The sequence below is a fragment of the Labrus mixtus genome, chromosome 14 (assembly GCF_963584025.1).
Source record: "Labrus mixtus chromosome 14, fLabMix1.1, whole genome shotgun sequence".
NCBI lineage: Eukaryota > Metazoa > Chordata > Actinopteri > Labriformes > Labridae > Labrus > Labrus mixtus.
In genome coordinates, this window is record NC_083625.1 from 8,200,264 (window position 1) to 8,220,929 (window position 20,666).

The 20,666-nt window shown below is 39.7% G+C and overlaps 1 protein-coding gene across 3 annotated transcripts in view; it reads left to right on the top strand.

Annotated features, from left to right (window-relative positions):
• nrg2a (neuregulin 2a) overlaps positions 1-20,666 on the top strand; it is an 82,358-nt gene that overhangs the window by 56,155 nt on the left and 5,537 nt on the right. Inside the window, exons 4-10 of one of the 3 annotated variants that reach the window (XM_061054831.1) lie at positions 6,703-6,823; positions 11,540-11,598; positions 15,432-15,455; positions 17,906-18,008; positions 18,292-18,415; positions 18,563-18,690; positions 18,901-19,122. In XM_061054831.1, the coding sequence (XP_060910814.1) occupies positions 6,703-6,823; positions 11,540-11,598; positions 15,432-15,455; positions 17,906-18,008; positions 18,292-18,415; positions 18,563-18,690; positions 18,901-19,122 (781 nt within the window). Of the gene's footprint in view, positions 1-6,702; positions 6,824-11,018; positions 11,096-11,539; positions 11,599-15,431; positions 15,456-17,905; positions 18,009-18,291; positions 18,416-18,562; positions 18,691-18,900; positions 19,123-20,666 lie in introns of all 3 variants that reach the window. The other 2 variants (XM_061054833.1, XM_061054832.1) reach the window with 2 other exon arrangements.

Consider the following 20,666-nt stretch of genomic DNA (forward strand, 5'->3'; position numbering starts at 1 on the left):
TTTCCAATGTTTTCACAGTTATAGGGTGATACTATCAGTGTGTGTTATGTGTTCAGTTCTGTTGTTTTACCATAAATCTACACTCATTGAGAGAGTTTTCCCACAGTCCTGTCAGAAGTGATCACATAAGCATGTATTTAAACCCTGCTTGTACATGGTTTAGATTTTAATTTTATTATCCACACCACACACCCTCAATGAGGTGCTCTCCTGTTGTTTGTATGTGTTCCCCGAGCCATGTCAATAAATTCTCGGGCTTGTCATTAGTTTTAATCTGGAGTAAACATGTGTTCCAGGCTGAGTAAACACTTTATTGGCTGAACCAGATCACCTCAGAGGGAAAACAAAGTTCGGTTTTCGTCACTGGGACAGGGTCTGCATGCACCGCTCCTTGTATGGGATTCGAATCATTTAGAAAACAGCCTTTATGTGGCCGTCCTGTAGCTCTTTGATCATGTGAAGAGTTCAGTCAAACTCGAGTCAAGGTGACCGAAAACGTGGGTCGCTATAGAACTCCTCCTGATGTTGGCCTTTCGTGAGATTGCGACGTCAGCGAGACTTCTAATGTGGAAACATCAAGGGGGAAATCCAAAAGATAAAGCATCTGTGTTTACTGAATACAAACTCACAACAAGAAATCCACCGATTAAGTCAACATTTCTCCGTTGGTAAATGGTCTTTTAAGTTATTGCACAATTATTCTCTCTCTAAGAAGGGTTCTGCAATGCAGTCTTGTTCAATGGTTTAGCAAAACACCGCTTGTTGAAGGAACACATCATTTACTTTAGGTGGAACTTTGTCTTTTGTGGTTTTAATCAAGTTAAAGGCATATGTGCCACGCTATCAATCAACATCAGCATTGATTGTAAATGAAGTCAATTGAATTTTGATATCCCTCATTGTGAGCTACACTGCCCTGGCTTTCCTCATGGTTGCATTGCCTTCAAGTTCCAGGGTGCCTTGCACTGAAACAGCTATAGCTCCCCTGCATTTCTTCATTCATACAACTCAATATCAGCAAAAATGAGTAATGAAATGAGAGCCTTTTGCAACAACAAAAAAACTTTTATATTTTGCTGCCATTTTTTGCTGAGTTGAAACAGCCAGAATTTTGCTTGCCCAACAATTATTTCAAATGACATGCTGGGGCCCAGAAAAACAAAAGATTTTTTATTTGCAGAGCTGCCCCCCAGAGACATAAATGATATCAGTAACATCTGCACGCCTACTTACACAATAAACCTAACACAGACAAAATGTTACAATTTCTAATAAATACCCCGACCCTGTGGGACTTCTTTATTAAGACACATATCAAGCTCTGTCTGTAAGTACTTGTGTTTATGATGATAATACTCTTAATAATACTTTATTTGTTGAGCCCTTTAAAAACCAAAAAGTGCTTTTCAAAAGTCAAGTCAAGTCAACTTTATTCATACCACTCATTTAAAACTGCCAAGGTTGACCAAAGTGCTTTACAGAGACGTCAACAATTATTTAAAACAAAAATGCAACATCCTTAAAAGAAAGCCAATGACTGGTTATTTTTTAGGCATGCAAGTAGAAGAGCTCGAGATGTGTGAGGAAATGTTGACTGAGGGAGGTAAAAAAGTAATACTAGTCTAAAAGAGACAACAAAAAAAGCATGACATTAACTTCTCCAAATCAGCATGAAGTCAAATTGGCTTTATTTTCAAATCATTCCTGATCTGAAGAAAGCAGGACAGCACAACTCTCCTTATCTGATCACCAAAGATCAGGGTAATGTTGAACACAGTGGCTTTGGTTTTAACTCACCTAGGTCATTAAAATGTGAGGTTTGGTGTTTTGCTTCCAAAAGATGACAAGTCCTGCGTTACTTTTATTTAGCTAAAACGTTTCAATCAATTGGTGGCCTCTACACAGTCTCTGAGAGAAATGAGGCAGTTGGCATTACTGTGATTTAGTGAAAGATATAACCGCTTGTCATCAGCATAGCATGTCATCAGTAAAAAAAAAGCAAAAAAACGTTATGCTAACAGATGATGTCAAGTTGAAGCATGGATAATGAGAGTTTATGTACTACTAGTGTCCTCAATGTTTGGAATAGAAACATTGGTTTATTAATAAGATTGAGGATGGCATAACATTTTTCAATGTTATTTGCTTCCATTACTTGAAGTATACAATACAAGCCATATTTCTAGGAGACAAAATAAAATAGGAGGAAAAGCCCAGGAACTTATCTGTTGCTGCTATATCTCATGGAAACGCACTCAAATGTTCCGCTGACTCATGCACTGGCGTTCGTCTTGACTTCTCTCACAGCAGATACGGAGGCTAGAGAAAGGAGCAGGTGAAAACGAGAAACAATATGTCCAAGGCATCTCAGGGTCCAGCCCTGATATTTTATTGCTGCTCAGCAGGTTTTTACATACTTTTGTCCAGCTTTACAAGTTTATTATAAAACCTGAAGTGGGTCCACATGTGAGATTTATAGACACTCTGTGCAGTTGCTGTTCCCTTTTTCTTTGGCCCCCTGCTGCTGGAATCAAAGTAGCCACACTTTAAACTCTAGCTTTGACATCATAATCAGAACATGTGCTTTTAAGCTTGGGACAAGGACTGACATAAACTTCATACTGGACGCACTGAGACGAGATCCTTTCCCCACTGTTGGGGAGAAACTGGAGGACAAAAAGGATAAAGATGGAGGACAGCAGATCAAAAGAAGGAGGGAAGTTAGCACACTTACTATGCAGGATCATATCATCGGATGACAGCTAAGGACTGCCAGCCAATGAATCCTCATAAATAAATCGATACATTACTGTCAAGATAAAGGCGGTCTTTGAAGTTAATAGGATAGGTGCTAACCTCTGGAAAAGAAACCTTGTGGATTAAAAATGTACCTAAAATAATGTAAGATACTTTTACAACTAAAGCTGATCAATATAAACTCTTAGCATTATACTTAGGTTATATAAGATACTTTACCGCTTGAGTTATTTTTGCAAGAAGACGTCAGTGGCCGGTCTTACCTCTAAGCAAACATTCAATAACCTATAACTACTTCAATAACAACGTAAGTGACACAAGTTTTTCTTATCAACATGGTATCATCTTTGAATGTTTACAGAAGAAAAGTTAAAGATACTTCAAATGAATCCTGTCTTTGAAATGAATAAATTCAGCGTGAGACAAGTTCACTGAACACTCGTTCTTTATCTGTTTTTGCTGCATTGGCGGTTCAATAATATCCACAGGAATGTGGCTCTGCTCTTTCTGGAAGTTTTTTAAGTGCAGGCAGGTGATGCTTGTCATTTAGGCAGACGATCCTTGTGTTTTCTTTTGGAGTGGGGGGGGGGGGGAGTGTTCATCTGCAGTATAAGGCTGTAGCGCTGAGGTTCTTCTCCCATTGCAGATATTTATCCCTGTATTATCCTGCATGTCAACATGGCACCATGACGTTCATTTAAATCATTCTTCATGGTAAAATCGTGGGACATGATTGTTTTTGCCTTAATTGGCCTGGTCAGTATTTTGCACATTAGAAGAGTGTGTTTCATAAAGTATAACCAAAAATGTTAAATACATATTTATAAAATGTTTGTAACTATAATTTTATACCACAAACAACAATACATTCTCATGAATCACAACGTTAATTGTAGATAAAAAAGTTAGATTACACATTGAAAAGTATCAACACTGGATTCTTTAAAGTCTTTTGTAATGTGACTGAGGGAATGTAGGAATAAGACCTCTGAATTGTTTAAAGAATCACACAAATGTTATTATTGAGACCAATGCCCATGAAACCAACAAATGGAAAAATCAGTGGGTCCTTAAAAAGTGAAGTGGGTCATGGTCAATTGGGAAATATTCAGAGATTATAGAGCAAATGTTTCAGGTTATGTCATCTAATCACATCAAAGTTTCTCAATGACTGTCTGTCTGTGTGTGTGTGTGTGTGTGTGTGTGTGTGTGTGTGTGTGTGTGTGTGTGTGTGTGTGTGTGTGTGTGTGTGTGTGCAAAAATTTAAAAAAAGAAGTGAATACAGTGAAATAGATCACGTGTGACCAGTAGCCAAATAAACCTTGCAGGATGTGTTCAGGGTTCAAATACTCGCCTTGATCCTTTCTGTGTGAAGTTTACATGTTCTCCACCTCCCTGTGTGGCTTCTCTCCGGGTCGTTTGTTTTCCACCCACAGTCCACCCACATGTAGGCCAGGTGGACTTCAGATTATCTGTGTGTGTCTGTGTGAGTTGTGTATGGATTCAGACGACTAATGATCTGTCCAGGACATTCCCGCTCCCTCCCTTCCTCCCTCCCTCCCATCAGTGCATTCTGGGATAGGCCTCGGCTCCAGATCGAGCCTGTTTTGCCGCCTTTTGTTTGGCATGTTTTTTTACGGTTGAAGTCTGCACAAGGCTTCTATTTTGAGCGTAGGAGGTTTTTACAATGTTTTCAGGTCCCTTCTCCTTGACAGCTTTGTCTGATCTTTTTTTACGAGGTGTTTTACACGCCAGCACTGCGAGCAAGAGGTCAGGTGTGACGGTGAGGTAGTTCTGATTAACTGGTAAACCTGGAAATAGTTTTGGAAAAGTTTTGAAGTGACAGCGGATAGACGCTGCGGTATGCTGGTAACTTTGAATCATTTCTAGGGAACTTTGGCAGAATAATAACATGATGGATTATGTCGAAAGCGCTCTTATTATATTATTTGACAACATAAAACAAAAGTCAGCGATAAATAAGAGGTCATGTCAGCACATCTCATCAAATCAAAGATTTATCTGGAGATTTGTGACTCAGATTTCGTTCTTTGATGTTCATGTTCATGATACTGTTGACAGACACCTGTATGGCTGCCAGAGCGAATATTTTGATACCCACAAATCTATCAGACCTCCATTTTTTCTTTTTTCAAAATTTATTTGGGTAACCTGAGTGTCTACTGACCCACAAAGTGAGAAATAAAACCATCCAGTCCTTTGTTTGTGGTCTGCACAAGTCTTACAACACAGAGAAAAATGCTCCATTTCAAATTTGCTCAGCTTGTGATGTCACAGTGGGATTCTGATAAAAAAAAAAATCCACTCTCCTCCCCTGATATCTCCACCCATGGACTCCATCCCCCAGCCTAGAACAAAACTTTTGTGCAGGTCCGCCATTTTTATTCTCGCCACAGAGGAGTGACCTCCACCTGGAAAACTCAAGGGGGGGCTCATTACATTTAAAGAGACACACACACCAAAATGGAGCGTTCTGAGAGAGCTGGTTTATACAGGGTCACAAACCTCCTCTGGTGCTTGATTCATGTGACACTTCGTACCATCTGAGGTCCAAACTGCACACTTTTTCTTTAATTCAATCTGATTGATTGAAAATTATAAGAAATTTGGGTCACGATGTATCTTTCATGAAGAACTAGTTGGTGGATCCTGAGGCTGTGAGAACCACTGCACTAAGTGTTCATCTTTATACATCTATGTTGAGCTGACACACCAGCAATGATAGAGTCATTTACAAGACGTGAGACAAAACAAAGTATTTAAACTAACAAATGTTTAAAGGAAAAATAATAAAACTTTAAAACCCGCATTAATGCTTCAGGACTTTGTTTTTGCAGTCAGATAATGAAACAGTTGCGGTTTTTTATTGCCGAAAGGAGTCCAATGTTTCTTGTGCCAGTTCTAATATTGTGTTTGGAGTTTGAGTGCTGACTAATTCTGGCAAGTGAAGCGCAGACTGATGTCATCCCCATGTTTGCTTTGTTATGCTAACTAGCATGGGATTTGAGCTATGTTGTTTTAGCAAAACCAGGAGTGTGCTTCTGTACAACACGGAGCACACTTCCTTAACCCAAGGAGAGCAGCTTCTTCATGTGTTACAGAAGGGGAGTTGTGAAATCTGCTCCCTGTGGCAAACAGCCTACTGTATGTCGGATCTGAATGGAAAATGCTCGCGCGATCCCGTGTCACGTTATTCTGCATGGTTTGAGCATCAGGACGCTGCAGCTGATGCATTGTGGATGTGAAGATCTCAGTATCCCTACCAACAAACTGTCACACTTATTGCGTAGGTGCGTATACCGTTTGACGGCAGGTACATGGTTACAATCACGTGTTGACATGCAGAGCGCTCTCCTCCCTCCTCGGGCCCCATCCTGCCTCTGTGCGTCTCGCTTTGCGCTCCCCTTCCTTCAAAAGGCCCCGCGCGTGTCCTGATAAGCAGCCGTCATCCCAAACATGTTTCATCTCCTCAGTTTCGGTGGGTGGGTGGGGGGGGGGTGGGGGGGTTAAGTGCAGGTACATGACATTTAGGGGCCGTTCCACAGACCTGAGTCAAGAAGTAAACAACTCCCACGCATTGTCAGGGAAATATTTATCTTTGCTCGGAGAACTTCTCCAGATAGTGTCAACACTGGTTAAAGACACAATTACGCTTGTGGACGGAAAATCAGAGATCTCATAGAGGTACAAGTGCAGTGCATGAGTGAAGCTGTCTGGGTACAGGACTATCACACTTGAAACGATAACAACAAAGTTCATATTTAATAGAAAACCCTGTGTGATGATGATGGTGCCTCTTCAATCATCAATTATTCATCCTGCTGGGGCGCCAAAGATCACAATTGACACATAAAAGATGAATAAAGGTCAAAATGAAAAAGTGTTGCTAATGTGTTTGGTTTTTTTCCGTTACTTTCTTCACAGTAACCACAACGCTATCTCCGGGCTCAGGCCACGCCAGAAGATGCAACGACACAGAGAAGGCCTACTGTGTGAATGGCGGCGAATGTTACTTCATACATGGTATCAATCAGCTCTCATGCAAGTGAGTAACATCTCTTTTTGGATTTTGGGTACACCTCGAAAAGTTATTCTTATTGTCAAACTCATAGTTTCTCGACATCCTAATTACATTGTTTATTTATTTCATTGCTAGCGATTGATGTGTGCTCTTCTTTAGTTCAGCAGCAGCGTCCCATCACAGGAAAAAGCAGCCAGACCGCCTAACTACCCACCTGTTGTGTATTTTAACACTAATAATGGAGCGAGGCGGTGCTCTGCTCCTCCTTTTAAGTCTTGTTTAGTGTACAGGAGAGCTTCACATTAAAAGCCTTTTTTCCAAAGTGTCATGAGTCACTGGTTTAGTGGTGAGCAAATATTTATGCCTCTCAGAGGCCCCCAGTGAGGTCAATAGAATCACTGCTTACATTAAGCAGAGGGGATCAAGACCCCACTGCAAAGTGTACTGGAGGATCTGTGCTGTCCAGGAAGAAAACAGGTTGACATTATCACAGAAACAACCTCTTCTTTGGGATTTTGACTTTTACATTTTAGCTTGTGTAAGACTTGAGGTCAGGAAACACTGTTTGCTACGAGGTTAAGGGAGGAGTTATCATGATAAATAAACGTCTGTTTTTGTCTGTTTTGCAAACACTGATATGTTTTTCTATGTTAAGATAATTAATCAACAACTTTTCTGATAATGCAGCACTCAGATAAATCCTTATCTAGCAAAAAATAAAATAATATAATATATATATATATAATATTAATATTGTATTGAAATATTTCTACTGTCCCAGAGGGGCAATTTGGTTTGTAACAGAGGTCCATACAGGCGATACACATCATAAAAACAGTATGAAGACATAAATACATAAAAATAAAACCTAACTACCATGGATACCATCATGATGGTCGGAGTGAGATAAGGGACACAAAGATCAACAGTGCATAGTAAAAGTGTACGCCTACAGCTTATTTTATAACCCAACTGCTGATGGGACAACCTCAAGTATCTGTTAGATTCAGCCCTCTTGACATAAGTGAACCTCCGCCCTGTTGGCAGAAGTCTTAACTCTGCATGCAGAGGGTGCTGAGGGTCTTCCAGGATGGCCCCTTATATATAACTATGCATCAGTATTAGGAATCAAAATCCAAGTTACAAAGTGCTTCACATGCACTGAATTAAAACAGGTCATTTAATCATCAGGATTTTTCATGTCTACAATGGTACGAAAAGAAAAAAGACCAACAGAAACTTGAAACAGATATCAATATTTCGGGTTATTAACATACTGTAGGTCTGCTTCTCTTATTTTTGCAATTACCTTTTGAAATTATGATGGACATTCAATCAACCAAAAGACATACAGTATATAATATCCAAACAATGATAAAGAAATGGTAACCACCGACCAAGTCATGTTTTATTTCTATAAAAAAAGGCTGTAAGTTACGTACAGTGAAATCTAAAACATACAACACAGATCATGCACATGGCTCTTTCGACATGGTTGTCACATATTGGGTTGCATTTTCTGTTCCACCATATGTCATCGTAGCATAATTCTCTGGCCAGTTTGATGTCGAGCTGAAACATTAGCGAGGCGTTTGTGCCCAGTTGGCCAAAGGAAGAATGCTCTCCAAGCAGTGAGGACACGGCCGCAACAGCCGTTCAATACACTGTGTACAAATTGGAGGCAGCAATAACTCAATTGCTGCAGCTAATTCACTCACGGCCGGGGCACGGGGCCAGAAAAGTTGGATAATGCAGTGAAGGCCTGCAGGGATTTGTTGCCCCTCAGCCATCTCATTCAATATAGGCCAGGCTTCAGTGGACATTACTCACCGGCTAAACAAGTCCTGCAGACAGCGAGCCCTACTTTAATGCCCTGCTCCTTCACTTTGAGCTCTCAGCTTTGTTTAGCAGAGAGGCAAGGTTCATAAATGACATAAAGAAAGGCACTCTTTGAAGTGGACTTTTTTTTAATTGCTCCATTTGAATGAAGTAAATTTAAAAAAATAAAGAAGTATGTGGCCTCTTCAAAAGTATTAACCAAAAGTAAATCATTGATGGTCAATGGCATAAAATGGAAAGAATAATTTGTTTTGAAGAAATTGGCTGCAAACTAGGAAAACAATACTTCAAAACGAGACAATGAAGTAGCCAATAAAAATGCACACACAGCAAAAACTCTGGGAATTCATAAACATGTACATTAAGAAATCACATAAAACAGAAAATGAAGTGCAGCAACAAAAACCTGCAAACCCAGTCATTGCAACAAAAACTGTACAGGACCACAGGGGGTGCTAATGGGACCACAAAAATGGGTTTCACTCTTTTATATAGACAAGCTGCAACCAGAGAATTGGTAGGATTTATAGAAAAAGTTTCAGAAATGTTGAACAACCATCGGTTAAAGTGCATTCAAAGTCTTGATTAAAAGGAATTATTTCTAAAGTAGAATGGAATGAAAGCAGATTATCAACATGATATTTTGGCGACTTGTAACTAATCCTCTCTTTTCTGTGTCAGGAATGGGTTATGTTAGTGCACCGGATTCGCAGTCTACTATAGACTGTATAGTTACATGTCACCTAACATATTGTATCATTTATTGTCTTCCATCTAACTTCTTGTGTTTAGTTTTGATCAAGTTTTAATGAATGTTGACAGTGATTTATGTCCCCCGTTTCAAAGTAAAGATAAAAGAGTGCTAATGGAGTAAGCAGCTGCACCACCCTGGATATTTTGCACGCTCATCTGATTTTTAAATGATGCAGTGACAGTTTATTTCTTTCATCTGTCAGCTAAGTCTCCTTGGTCTAGGTGGTGTTCTCCCCCAGTTAAGCACCATCACTCAGGATGAGTAATTTAATGCTGAATGTTATGGTGCTCCTGGGAGGCGTCGTGTGAAACCAGTAAATTACGACCGATGACCTCTTGTTGGATTGGTGGTCTAGTTTTGACTGCAAGAGGAATGCTGGTGCCCCTTAAAGACCAACTGCTCCTCCTAATATGATTATAATGAGGAAATATGGCTTAGGCCGGCTCACTCGATGGTGATGATACAGTAGTCTGTCTTCAGTTACAAAAATATTAAGCTTCATGTCAGAAATCACTTTGTAACTTGAACAGAGCGGTCCAGACATGTTGAGTATTGAAGGAGTTTTTTTTCAGCCCTTGAAATGCTGGTTAAGGACTTTTGATAACCTTACCTCTCTGTCTGATGGTATTACTTGTAAAACTGTCATATTTGCAGGTTATGAACACAGCGTCTTTGCTCCCAACAGGCACCACGAGAGGAAACCACATTACCCTATTTTCAGCTTTGCTGCACAGGCTTGCTAGGATTGATTTATTGATCGCCTACAAAGATTCTCTGGTCCTGCCAAAATACAGACTGAGGTCAAAGAGAGGGCTGACCTTTGCAGTTGGAGCCCCTGAAGTCTACCCTGCAAACAAAACCAATAGTTTCTCTTAAAAACATTAAGACATGAACAAGCAGTGCGCTAACATTATTTTGCATTTCACTGTTAAAGACAGCCGGAAGAGATCTTTTTTTGTTTAAAAATAATTACTTACACATGTACAGGACAAAATCAGCAAAGAGAGGAGATATACCATTTTGTCCACAGGGGGCGACAAAATCAACACAAACAGAAATAATTCATCCGAGTTAAAGAAAAATATTCTTTTTATTTATAATGTGATATTTGAAAAAAAAAATCAGTGTATCTTTTATCTTTTACACATTATCAACTGTTTATTTTATTATATCGTTACATGACACATTATTTACACGTTTGTTTTTTGGAAAACTTTTCCCTTTTTTGTTTCTGAATGCCAAAACCATTTATTTAAGTTTTGCTTAAATGTATAAAGTTGCCATCTTATTGAATTATTGTTAATATAATCCATGTGTCAACATTTCTTTTTTTCATCATGGAAAGTAGAACAATTTAGTTTATATCAGATTAGACAAACAGACAGACAGTTTATTGATCGTGAGGGAAATTCCAATGGATGGGAATATATCAGCCAGCACTGATGCCTTTGGTGTGTACTGTAAGTGAACACATTAGTAATCCTGGAAGTGTCAAAGTCTCTTGTGTTTCTTACTTGGTCTCCAGTGTCAAGTTTAATTTGCGAAAGGTCACCGTAACACTGCATCTCATTTTTTTTTTTTTTTTTGTGTTTCTCCTTTTCATAACACATGTCTGCTCTTTCCCAGATGTCCAGAGGGATACTTCGGCCAGCGATGCTTACAGACTGAACCGCAGCGGTTGTACATGCCCAATCCTTTTAAAAGTATGTCCGCTTGACTTGAGCAGCAGAGCAGAGACACAGTTGTACCTGGATTACCTCTGTGGACTCCAGCTGCCCTCCTCTCCCTTCACCCCCCCCCCCTCCCCCCACCTCCTCCTGCCCCTGTTCTCTCCTCTTTCTCCTCTTCAGGTCAACACGCAATGAGCTGTGCACTACACCCCGCACACGATGGTGTCATCCATGGGAACACTCTGCTTCGGCTGTCTGTGGTTGTGCTGTTGTTCTAATTCTGTGTCTCTCTCCCTTCCCTCCCTCCCTCTCTCTCTTTTCTCCCTTTCTTCTATGCATACCCTCCTTTTCACTCCACCTTTGCCCTCTCTCTCTCTCTCTCTCTCTCTCTCTCTCTCTCTTCCTCTTCTTCACTCCTCCACCACCCTCCTTCTCCTCCCTTCTCTCTCTTCTTGTGGCTTTATTTCTTTCCATCAGGTGTCCAAATGACTTTACTGGTGATCGCTGTCAAACCTACGTTATGGCCAGTTTCTACCGTATGTCGATTTCCTCTTCTGTCACTCTGTCAGACTGTCCTCGTGTCACGTGTGCATGCTGGTGTCGAGAGAGATTGCATTAGTGTCCTGTAATTACGTAATAGTTGTTGTCTGTGCCTCCTCAAATGACTCATTCATAGGCTGGCATAGTTACACAGAGAGTCTGTTATTGTGTTTGGTCTGCATGTGATGTTGGGTGCCCTTTAACTCGCACTGTGTTGCATGTGCACTCTCAGAATACTAGCTGATAGTACGTGTGATAGCAACAAGTAGGTGGATGAGATTAGATGCTTTGTGGGAGTGGATTTGCACACAGTCAAGTGCATGTAACAACACAGTCTAATGGTAGAACAAGTCATCAATTTCTAGACGATACCTATATTTACCAACAGTGGTAATAAAAGCTATCTTTAGCATGCAGAACCAGGCTCAGTGGTGGACAACCATCTGCTAGAAAAGATGGATATTAGTAAAAGCCGAAAGAGAGAAATCAATATAGACATACAAACAGAAAGACAAACAGGGAGACGCACATGCAGCAAAAAAACAACTCACCTCTCACCGTCTAATGAAGATCCTTTCCTGCAAAGAGATTTAAAGCTCCTGTGAGGAGCCTGTTATGAAACAGACTCAGTGAGAACATTTATCATTGCCTTATAGTTGTTACCAATTCCCATAACCACTGCCACTAGGTTGGTGTCCACCGGATAATAACCAGCATCCTGCCAAAAAAAAGCAACCTTTTACACGAGTACTGGACAAGATCAGCAAAGTGATGAGTCTCCAGAATTAATACAAACAGAAGGTTCCCCACAGGAGCTTTAAACACAACAAGTTTTAGACTATCAATCCCGATTGTTTGAAACAATTAGCCTAAAAGTGTTACAATTCTAAAAGGTATGACAGATGATTGAATCACTACAACAGATGATCTGGTCATATTGTAAGCCCTTTATGATACATTTTACACCAGCAAGATGTGACATGTAGGGCTCCTCATTAAGATATTAAGTGTGAAATTATGTACCTATTTAAATAGATGTGTAGTGTATGGGTCATACATGAGCTGACATGACAACATTCTTGTTAGCTTTAATGTAATTATCGAATACTTTCCTTTCTATTTTTATGGATAATTGGGGATTTGCCAAAGGTCCAATCATCAGGCAGGAAATATCTAAGATGTTAGTGTGCCTGCTTTATGTAAACATGTACCAGCAGCACAACAAACTTCAACAAAAAGGCAAACTGTTGAAAGAGAGGCACTACTTTTTTCACTTTTCAAATACCTTAATCAACGCCAGCGCTCAAAGAAAAAACACCAATCACTGTTCAATCCAATGTATAGCAAATTGTTGCAAACAGACGCGGCTTCAGAAGTAGCAACAAAATGGTGCTCTGCCAGCACATTGTCCTCAGCGTGGAGTTCAGGCTCGCTACCAGAGTGTCGTGTCAAACGGCTTCACTAGCCCGGGGGTAAGAGAAGTCAACCCTGCACCACTCCACATCAGAAAACACATCCATCACCTGCAGAATTATAGAGAGATTAGATGAAGGTTTGTGGATAACTACCGCGTGATAGATCTTGCCCTTAAGGTTTTTTCTTACTTGAAAATAATGCACGTGGTCTTGTATCATGCATTTCAAGATTTTTAGCTGTAGTTGTCTTCGCTTTACATCGTAATGTCACCTGTCGGTAGCTTGTGATGACATAAGGATGAAAGAAGTCAGTGACGCGATGTTAATGAAACATAAACATGAGATTTGATGGAGGACTTGGCTCCCTGAAGGAAACTACACAGGGTTAAAGAAAGTGTGTTTAATCATAATATAGTATTAAGTATAAACCCTTTCATTCATGTCAGATTAAAGCGAACAACCTCCTGTTATCATGCTGCAGATTTGTCAGCAATCATGTCTTTGCAAGTCCATGTGGATTTAATTCAGAGTAACATCACGGCTAGGAAAATACCAACCTCATCTGCTTTCTCTGCTGCCTGGTGCTGCCTTCAGAGTCCCTGTGGTCTGACTCGTAGAGCTTCCACATACTGTTTGTTGTATGTTGGCTCAGCGTACAATACAAAAATCCCCTTCTTAAGTCAAGTAATTTCATTTCACATTAAACTGTAATCCACTGCGCTGAAATTACTTGCTCTTTTTTTCTGGCAGCGGAGACAATGTTGTGTGGGAGATCTTTTTCCTACACTCACTTTTTCTGATTTCTGTTTAAGTTAAGTGCAGCTGTGCGACTGCTTCAGGGACGGCTTGTTATTTCCAGTTCTCATCCAGTCACATTAACACAGACCACACTTTAATTATCTGATTTACATTTACACGTTTATACTTCATTCTAAATCTCTTATCCACATTGCAGCTATTTTCACTCCCAAGGTGCGGAGCTCAAATGCTGCTTTAATTCCTCGTCCAGTTTTAAATATTTTAGAAATAAAGGAGATTTTACGGTAGACTACATTTTCATTTAGGACAGTTATAATGAAAATGCAGCAAAAAACAAAAACAAATTTGATTTCTTATTAGCTACTTTTTGACGTTTAATGTTGGCATTCAACCACTTTCTAGCTCACAGAATATTAACTCAGACAGATCTGCAGAATAAGATGAGAAAGGAGTCAACTGTAGCCAGTTGTAATTTAATGTTTAATAGTTGAGAGAGGTGTATATTTCTAGTTGAACATAGTGTAATAGGTTCTTTTTACAGAGACACAACGTATTTAAATCTCCCCTTAATCTAAGTGAGAGATGCAATATCTTACTCCATGAAGCTATTAACCTCTGCTTGGTTCAAAAGTGCAGATCCACATTAAAAGGCAGGTTCTTGAAAGCCACATCCAGATATGATAAATGTAGAGGATTTAAAGTGAGCTGTTATGGCCTCTCACATATTTCACATTTTCCCCTCACAATTAAAGAAAATAAATCAAATCTTCTCTCAAGAAGCAGGCACATGTGCATGCACACATCCATAAAAATCCGCCTCCTGTGGGGGCGCCTCCCATCCCCAGGAGACACCGAAGAGAAGGAGGATGGCTCCTGCTCCTCAGCTATAAGGGCTTGGCTTTAAAATCGCATGTTGTCATAAGAACAGCTGGGACTTTCTTCAACCCAAGTAAAGCAAGTGAGCTGCCAGAGATATGGACTCAGCTGGTTGGCGCAGCCTCCCCATGGCCTCCCTCTGCCATATAATGTAAAGTCCGACAATAATTCTTCTTATTCAGTGGGATTGTTCCGATACTGTACAGACACACTCCTTCTAACGTGCCTGTTCATGTGATGGGTGTGTTAGGGAACAGACAGTGTAGCAATTTTTAGAAAGTAGAAAAAGCTAAACCAAAGGTAATCTCTGCAGATGACGCATATGTTCCCCATGCAGCAGTAATGAGAGGCTTTGCGCCTCTTCCCATTAGGAGATTTAGGTAGCTTATGTAATGAAAACAGCACTCTGAAAAACCTGAAAAGACAATGTGTTTAACATTGGACTGTGTTGAGACATACAGGAGAAAAACATCAAAGTAGAGAAACGTGAAAAGCAGGAAACAATATGATTACAGTTTCAGTATTAGTCAAGACTTAATTCAAGTAGTGTGTCTTAATGTAACTCTGTGTAGTGTGGTTTGGAGTGTGTTTTGCATGCTGTTATGTGTGTTCTGGTGTCTCGTCTTTGATGTTACTGTCCACGTCAGTCTGACATGTTGTCTTAGTTACTGAAAAGCCTGTTTTTGTCTGCTTCACTATATTTAAGAAGGTGCCACTCTCTTATCTAAACCTGGTCTCTTTTTGTTTTCCTTCCACTTGTCAACCCTCTGCCATGGCAGAGCATCTTGGGATTGAATTTATGGGTATGGAACAATCCATTTTGACTCTCAGTCCTAGTAAAGCTACTAAAAAGATGTCCTTGGTTTTGACTTTCTCCCATCTGTAAATCATATTGTCCTTCGATTAACCAATCAATCGGTGGATCAATCCTACCATAACTCATTGTAATGACAAACCCTCGATCAATTGCAACTGATCCTCCATTAAACATCATTAACCTGGATGTCATCACCTGCATAATCATAAAAAAGTAGAACCATTAACTGAGTTTTTTCCATCTTACTCATGTTAGCATATTCTTCTTTTTTTGGACTGATTTTTGGTTCCCTGTTCCATCTGTAACAAGCATGGTGTATCATGTTTGAAGCATCCAGATGTTTTTCCTCAATCTTCATCTCTTTCTGTCCTAAATCCTTTTAATCTCATGCCTCCAGAGTCCGTCTTTCCCTTTGACATGCCATCCCTTTTCTTTTTATTTATGTGTGATCTTGTCCATGATTCTCGCATCACCCTGTCTTTACCGAATCTGAAATGTAACTTTGAAGTATGAAACATAATATCTGTGTTACTGGTTTGAATTATCCTTCAAGGAGTAGATGCTGTGATGTGAGCATGCCATGCTAAATTTAGAACCTACAGTCATGTGTTTCATCTATCTGCTGCTATTTCCATCCGCCTGCATTGTTAGCTCTTGTTTTCTGCTACTTTTCCAGAAAAGGGCTCCAGTGGTTGACATTGTAGAGTTGCCAGGCATCATGTCATTATAAAAAATGGTGAACAATACCATGCGGACATTGTGTTGTTATACCAAAGCTGATATCATTTCAGAAAATGATTTGTTTATTGTATCAGAAACTTGACACAAATTGGCATGCTGGTATAAAATGGCTGCTGGAGAATGAAAGAAGGAAACCTCGGATGGAAGGAGTTCTACAAATTCAATTTATTTTTATTACATTATTTATCAGGGAGAGCACTACTGTACCTCTTTGCTCCTTCATTTTTCATCAGGGACACAAAGAGTCTACCTTAACCTCTCACAAGCTCTTCTCTGGAAAAGCAAAATGCATCAGATTCATATTTTATCATTTTGATTTAAAAATGTCACGTTTGTTAAATAACTGTGAAAAAAAACATACAATTGTGATTACTAAATGCCTGAGTATATGAAGACTTCTACAGTTGAAAGAGATTGTTGACCATTGACTTTATCCACACAAAAATAACCTTCATCTTATGTTTCACTATGATGAGGAAGCTCAAATTGAATTTATTTATTTAATAGGGACAATGCAATTTAACATAGTTTCAATACACAGCATGAAACTGATGTTCTGTGTAAGGATTTTATAGCTATTGCTAGTTTTCAACTCTTGCCCCTTTGGGTAAACAGAGTAAAATGTTTGTATCATTTCAAAATTTGTTGATAAATGAGCGACTTAAAAGACAATGGGAAGGTAAAAATTTGAGAGCTAGTGAGGCATTTTTCTACGTATAACAACACATTTAATAACCCATTAGCTAAGGTCAGACACCGGCTAAAGCTAGAATTCAACCATTGCCTAGCTTAAATTGTGTTAGCTAGGTAGTTATTAGCTTACATTTCATTAGCTAATAATGTACAGTATAGAGTTTCTACTGTATGATAACTCTACCAAACAGTCATATTCATTCTTCAGCCACTTCCTAGCTCATAATTTTAGCTAGGTGGCTGAATGCTAACGTTAGCTGTTGTCTAGTTGTAGCAAATGAGTCAGCATATATGTTGTTTAAACTAAAATATGGCTTTATTTCACTCCTCATAGTTGTTAGTCTTTTGAACAAAGCAGGGAATTGTTTTATTTTTTAGATAACTTGAAACCTTTATGTCTTCTAGCCTGAAAAACAGCAATATAAGCCACTTTGAGTGTGGCATTATAGGAAATAACAGCTTTGTGAATATTGTCAATACACGATGGGATTATGAAAAATGTTTGGAGAAACTAAGTCCAATGGAAATGGAGCATTGCACATGGCCAAATCATAAGTTTAGTAAGGCCATTTGCATTCTTTGCAGGTTATTTTAGCCATAAATAAGTCACAAAAAGCCTCAACCATCATAAAATGTGATAAAATGATTATATTTTGAGAGAGTACAGTTGCTTAATAGATTAGTCCAACTATCGCTGCTGAGCCTCTGTACCCTCCCACGCTGCCTTACTGCAGCACAGGCAGCAACAGCATCTGTTGTATTTATGATTAAGAGAGGGGAGAGGTTTGGCTGTGAAGAGAGTCTTCAGGGTAGCAAAGATGAAGCTTCATCCTGCTCAGGATTTGGTCCAAAAATATCAAACAAGAAATGAATGTAGATCTACAGTGAATTATTGGGAACCTGCGCCTTCAAGACACTAATTTTTTTCCCTTCTCTTTCTCTCACTGTGTGCATGTGGTGTGTGTGGGTGCGTCTGCGTACTTGTGGGTGTGATGTTGACAGAGGCAGAGGAACTCTACCAGAAAAGAGTCCTGACAATCACGGGTATTTGTGTGGCTCTCTTGGTGGTGGGCATCGTGTGTGTGGTTGCCTACTGTAAAACCAAGTAAGTCCTGCTGACAAATTGTCCTTCTTATATTACCTTTCCTCTTAGATTTCTAAAACCATGTTCATTGTATTTATAAAACAACAGTATACTGTACACTCAAGCTGACGACTTACTATTGGCAGTGACTGTAATGTTTAGCGTAGTTGAAAATAATGGATTACTGAATTTTTAAATGTGAGATTGTGTCTTTTCAGCTTGTACAGGTAAAATAGTTAATCTAGTATTAAATCAATAAAGAGAGTTTAGGATGAAATGATCGTTTAATATAATTTCTCAACAGGAAACAAAGAAAGAAGATGCACAATCATCTGCGACAAAACATGTGTCCAGAACATCCCAATCGCAGCCTAGCTAACGGACCCAATCACCCAGGACCAGGCCCAGAGGAAATCCCCATGGTAGATGTAAGTTTCTGAAGGAATTCCTAACATTATGAAAGTATACACAAACAGATGTAGCTATAGCAAATGTTTTCATGCTGAGTGACATCATCAAAGCCTGTCCTTTTTCATGTTTTTCCATCTGCCAAATCCATTTTTCCTGCAACACAGTACATATCAAAGAACATCCCTGCAACTGAACGAGTCATACGGCCTGCGACAGAGGGGTCCTTCCCTGCCAGCCATGCCTCTTCCAGATCTCATAACTCTTCCACACGAGCCCATTCATCAACTCACAGGTGAGCATGCACTAAAAAAAAAGTGCTTCTTTTCAGCACTATCCTGTTATTTAAATACAGAATCTCACAGAAAGTGAACGAGCAACTTGATGAATTTATTCAAGCCACAGCCTGAGGGAAGTTCTAAAGCTTCATTGAGAAAGAAATGAAGAAGAAAAAACAGTGGTCGTGCTAGGGTGTGTACATGTTAACACAGTTTTTATTTGTCAGACACGAGGAACGGACATGGAGCCTGGAACATTCTGACAGCATCCTCTCTGACTCGCCGGGAATGATGTCATCGTCTGTGGGGACCAGTAAATGCAGCAGTCCTGCGTGCATGGAGGCCCGGGCCCGCCGCGCTGCACACTGTGGTTACTCTGACCCCCATCGGCCGGGCCTGCAGTACGGAGACTCCTTCGACTCGCTTGGAGACTCTCCGCACAGCGACAGGTGGGAAACAGGCCTGCTTGGGTTTGTGGTTTACATTATGAGAAGCTTCATTTTCAGCCTTGAGAGATCAGTCAGGGCACCCAGAGACACTTAGTGGAAAATGACGCACAGCAGGCATGATGACGGCATACGCCAAAGTAGGCAAGAGTAACAAATAGTGCTTGTTTCAATGGGAACATGCTGCTACAGTTAAGCTATTCTCTGGCCTTTATTTTTAACTTTGATTGGCTTAAATTTAACATTTCATTATATTTAAGAAACCATGTGACCTTAAGAAAATACACTAATTTTCAACGCTGCCCTAAAACCCAAAAGTACATGTATTTAATCTTTGTGTTACAGAGATAGGTCCTGGGTGGGATTAGCCTAGCTTAGCACTAAGAATAGAAGATGGAAGAAACAGTTACCTCTTACTGTCAGAGGTAGCCTTTCATCCACTCCAAAGTGATCTATTTTTATCCCGCTACTATTTCTGTACTGAGTGCATGGGAAAAAAAATCTGCCTCCTCATTTAAGATGTCAGGATGGAAAGAAAGTTGTTTAGCAAATTTTTTGATTGTTCCTTTAAAATAAACTTTGTACTACATGGAAGCTATTTTAATAATGTGCTTTCAGGTGTTAGACAAGCGCCCTAATTCAGTCATTGGCACCCGTGGCCGTTGTTTGAACTTCCTTTTTAAATGCGGTAGAAACACTCCCTAATTTTGTTGTGGTGACATCTCAAATTCCGAAATGTCCTCCCTGCACTGTGCTGGTGTTTTGGATTACAATACATTTCACAGCCAAGTACACATCACTCAACAGGCATATATTAGCGATGAGCTGGGCGGAAATGTGGGATTTGTGAACATGATTTGGCCCTTTACTGAAAAGATGTACTGTATGTTTAAGCATCAACACAACACCCATAAGAACAGCTGCTTAAGAAATAGAACGGAGCCCCAGTTAGGTAGAGTATGTTAGGCTTTGTTAACTCTGTAATTGAAGACCCTGTGTTTAAGGCTTAAAGGAACATGCTAAAGATTGCTACACATGAGGACACACTGCCTTTTGTGTTCTCACCACCTCCTGTACACACAAGCCCTCATTTACTTCAGTTGAAAGTCTTAAGCACTTGAAGCACTTGTAACTCAAATATCATTCCTTGAGGAACCTCTTATATTTAGCATCAGCCAATCAGATATCAGATCACATTTACCAAATGTAATGTACAATGAAAGTTTGATAGAACCTAAGCAGGAAGCATTAAGAAAAAAAAAAAGAGCCCAGTGAAACCACAAAAGACTCAATTGATAAGGCAGAAAGCAATTTGGATGGTAAAAGCTCAGAAAATCTGAGCCAAGGTGGCCGCAAAGCAGACATACAGCACTACATTAAGGTTATTTGTCAATGAATAAAGGAGGTCAGATGCAGAACAGTTTAATTACTTAAACGCTAATGCAGGGATGTCATAGCAAACAATTAACTGTGCAATGCATAGCATAAATACGGCCTGTTTAGAAAAAAACTCAAAGGAAGGGCATAGGGGGGAAAAGTAGTTCAAA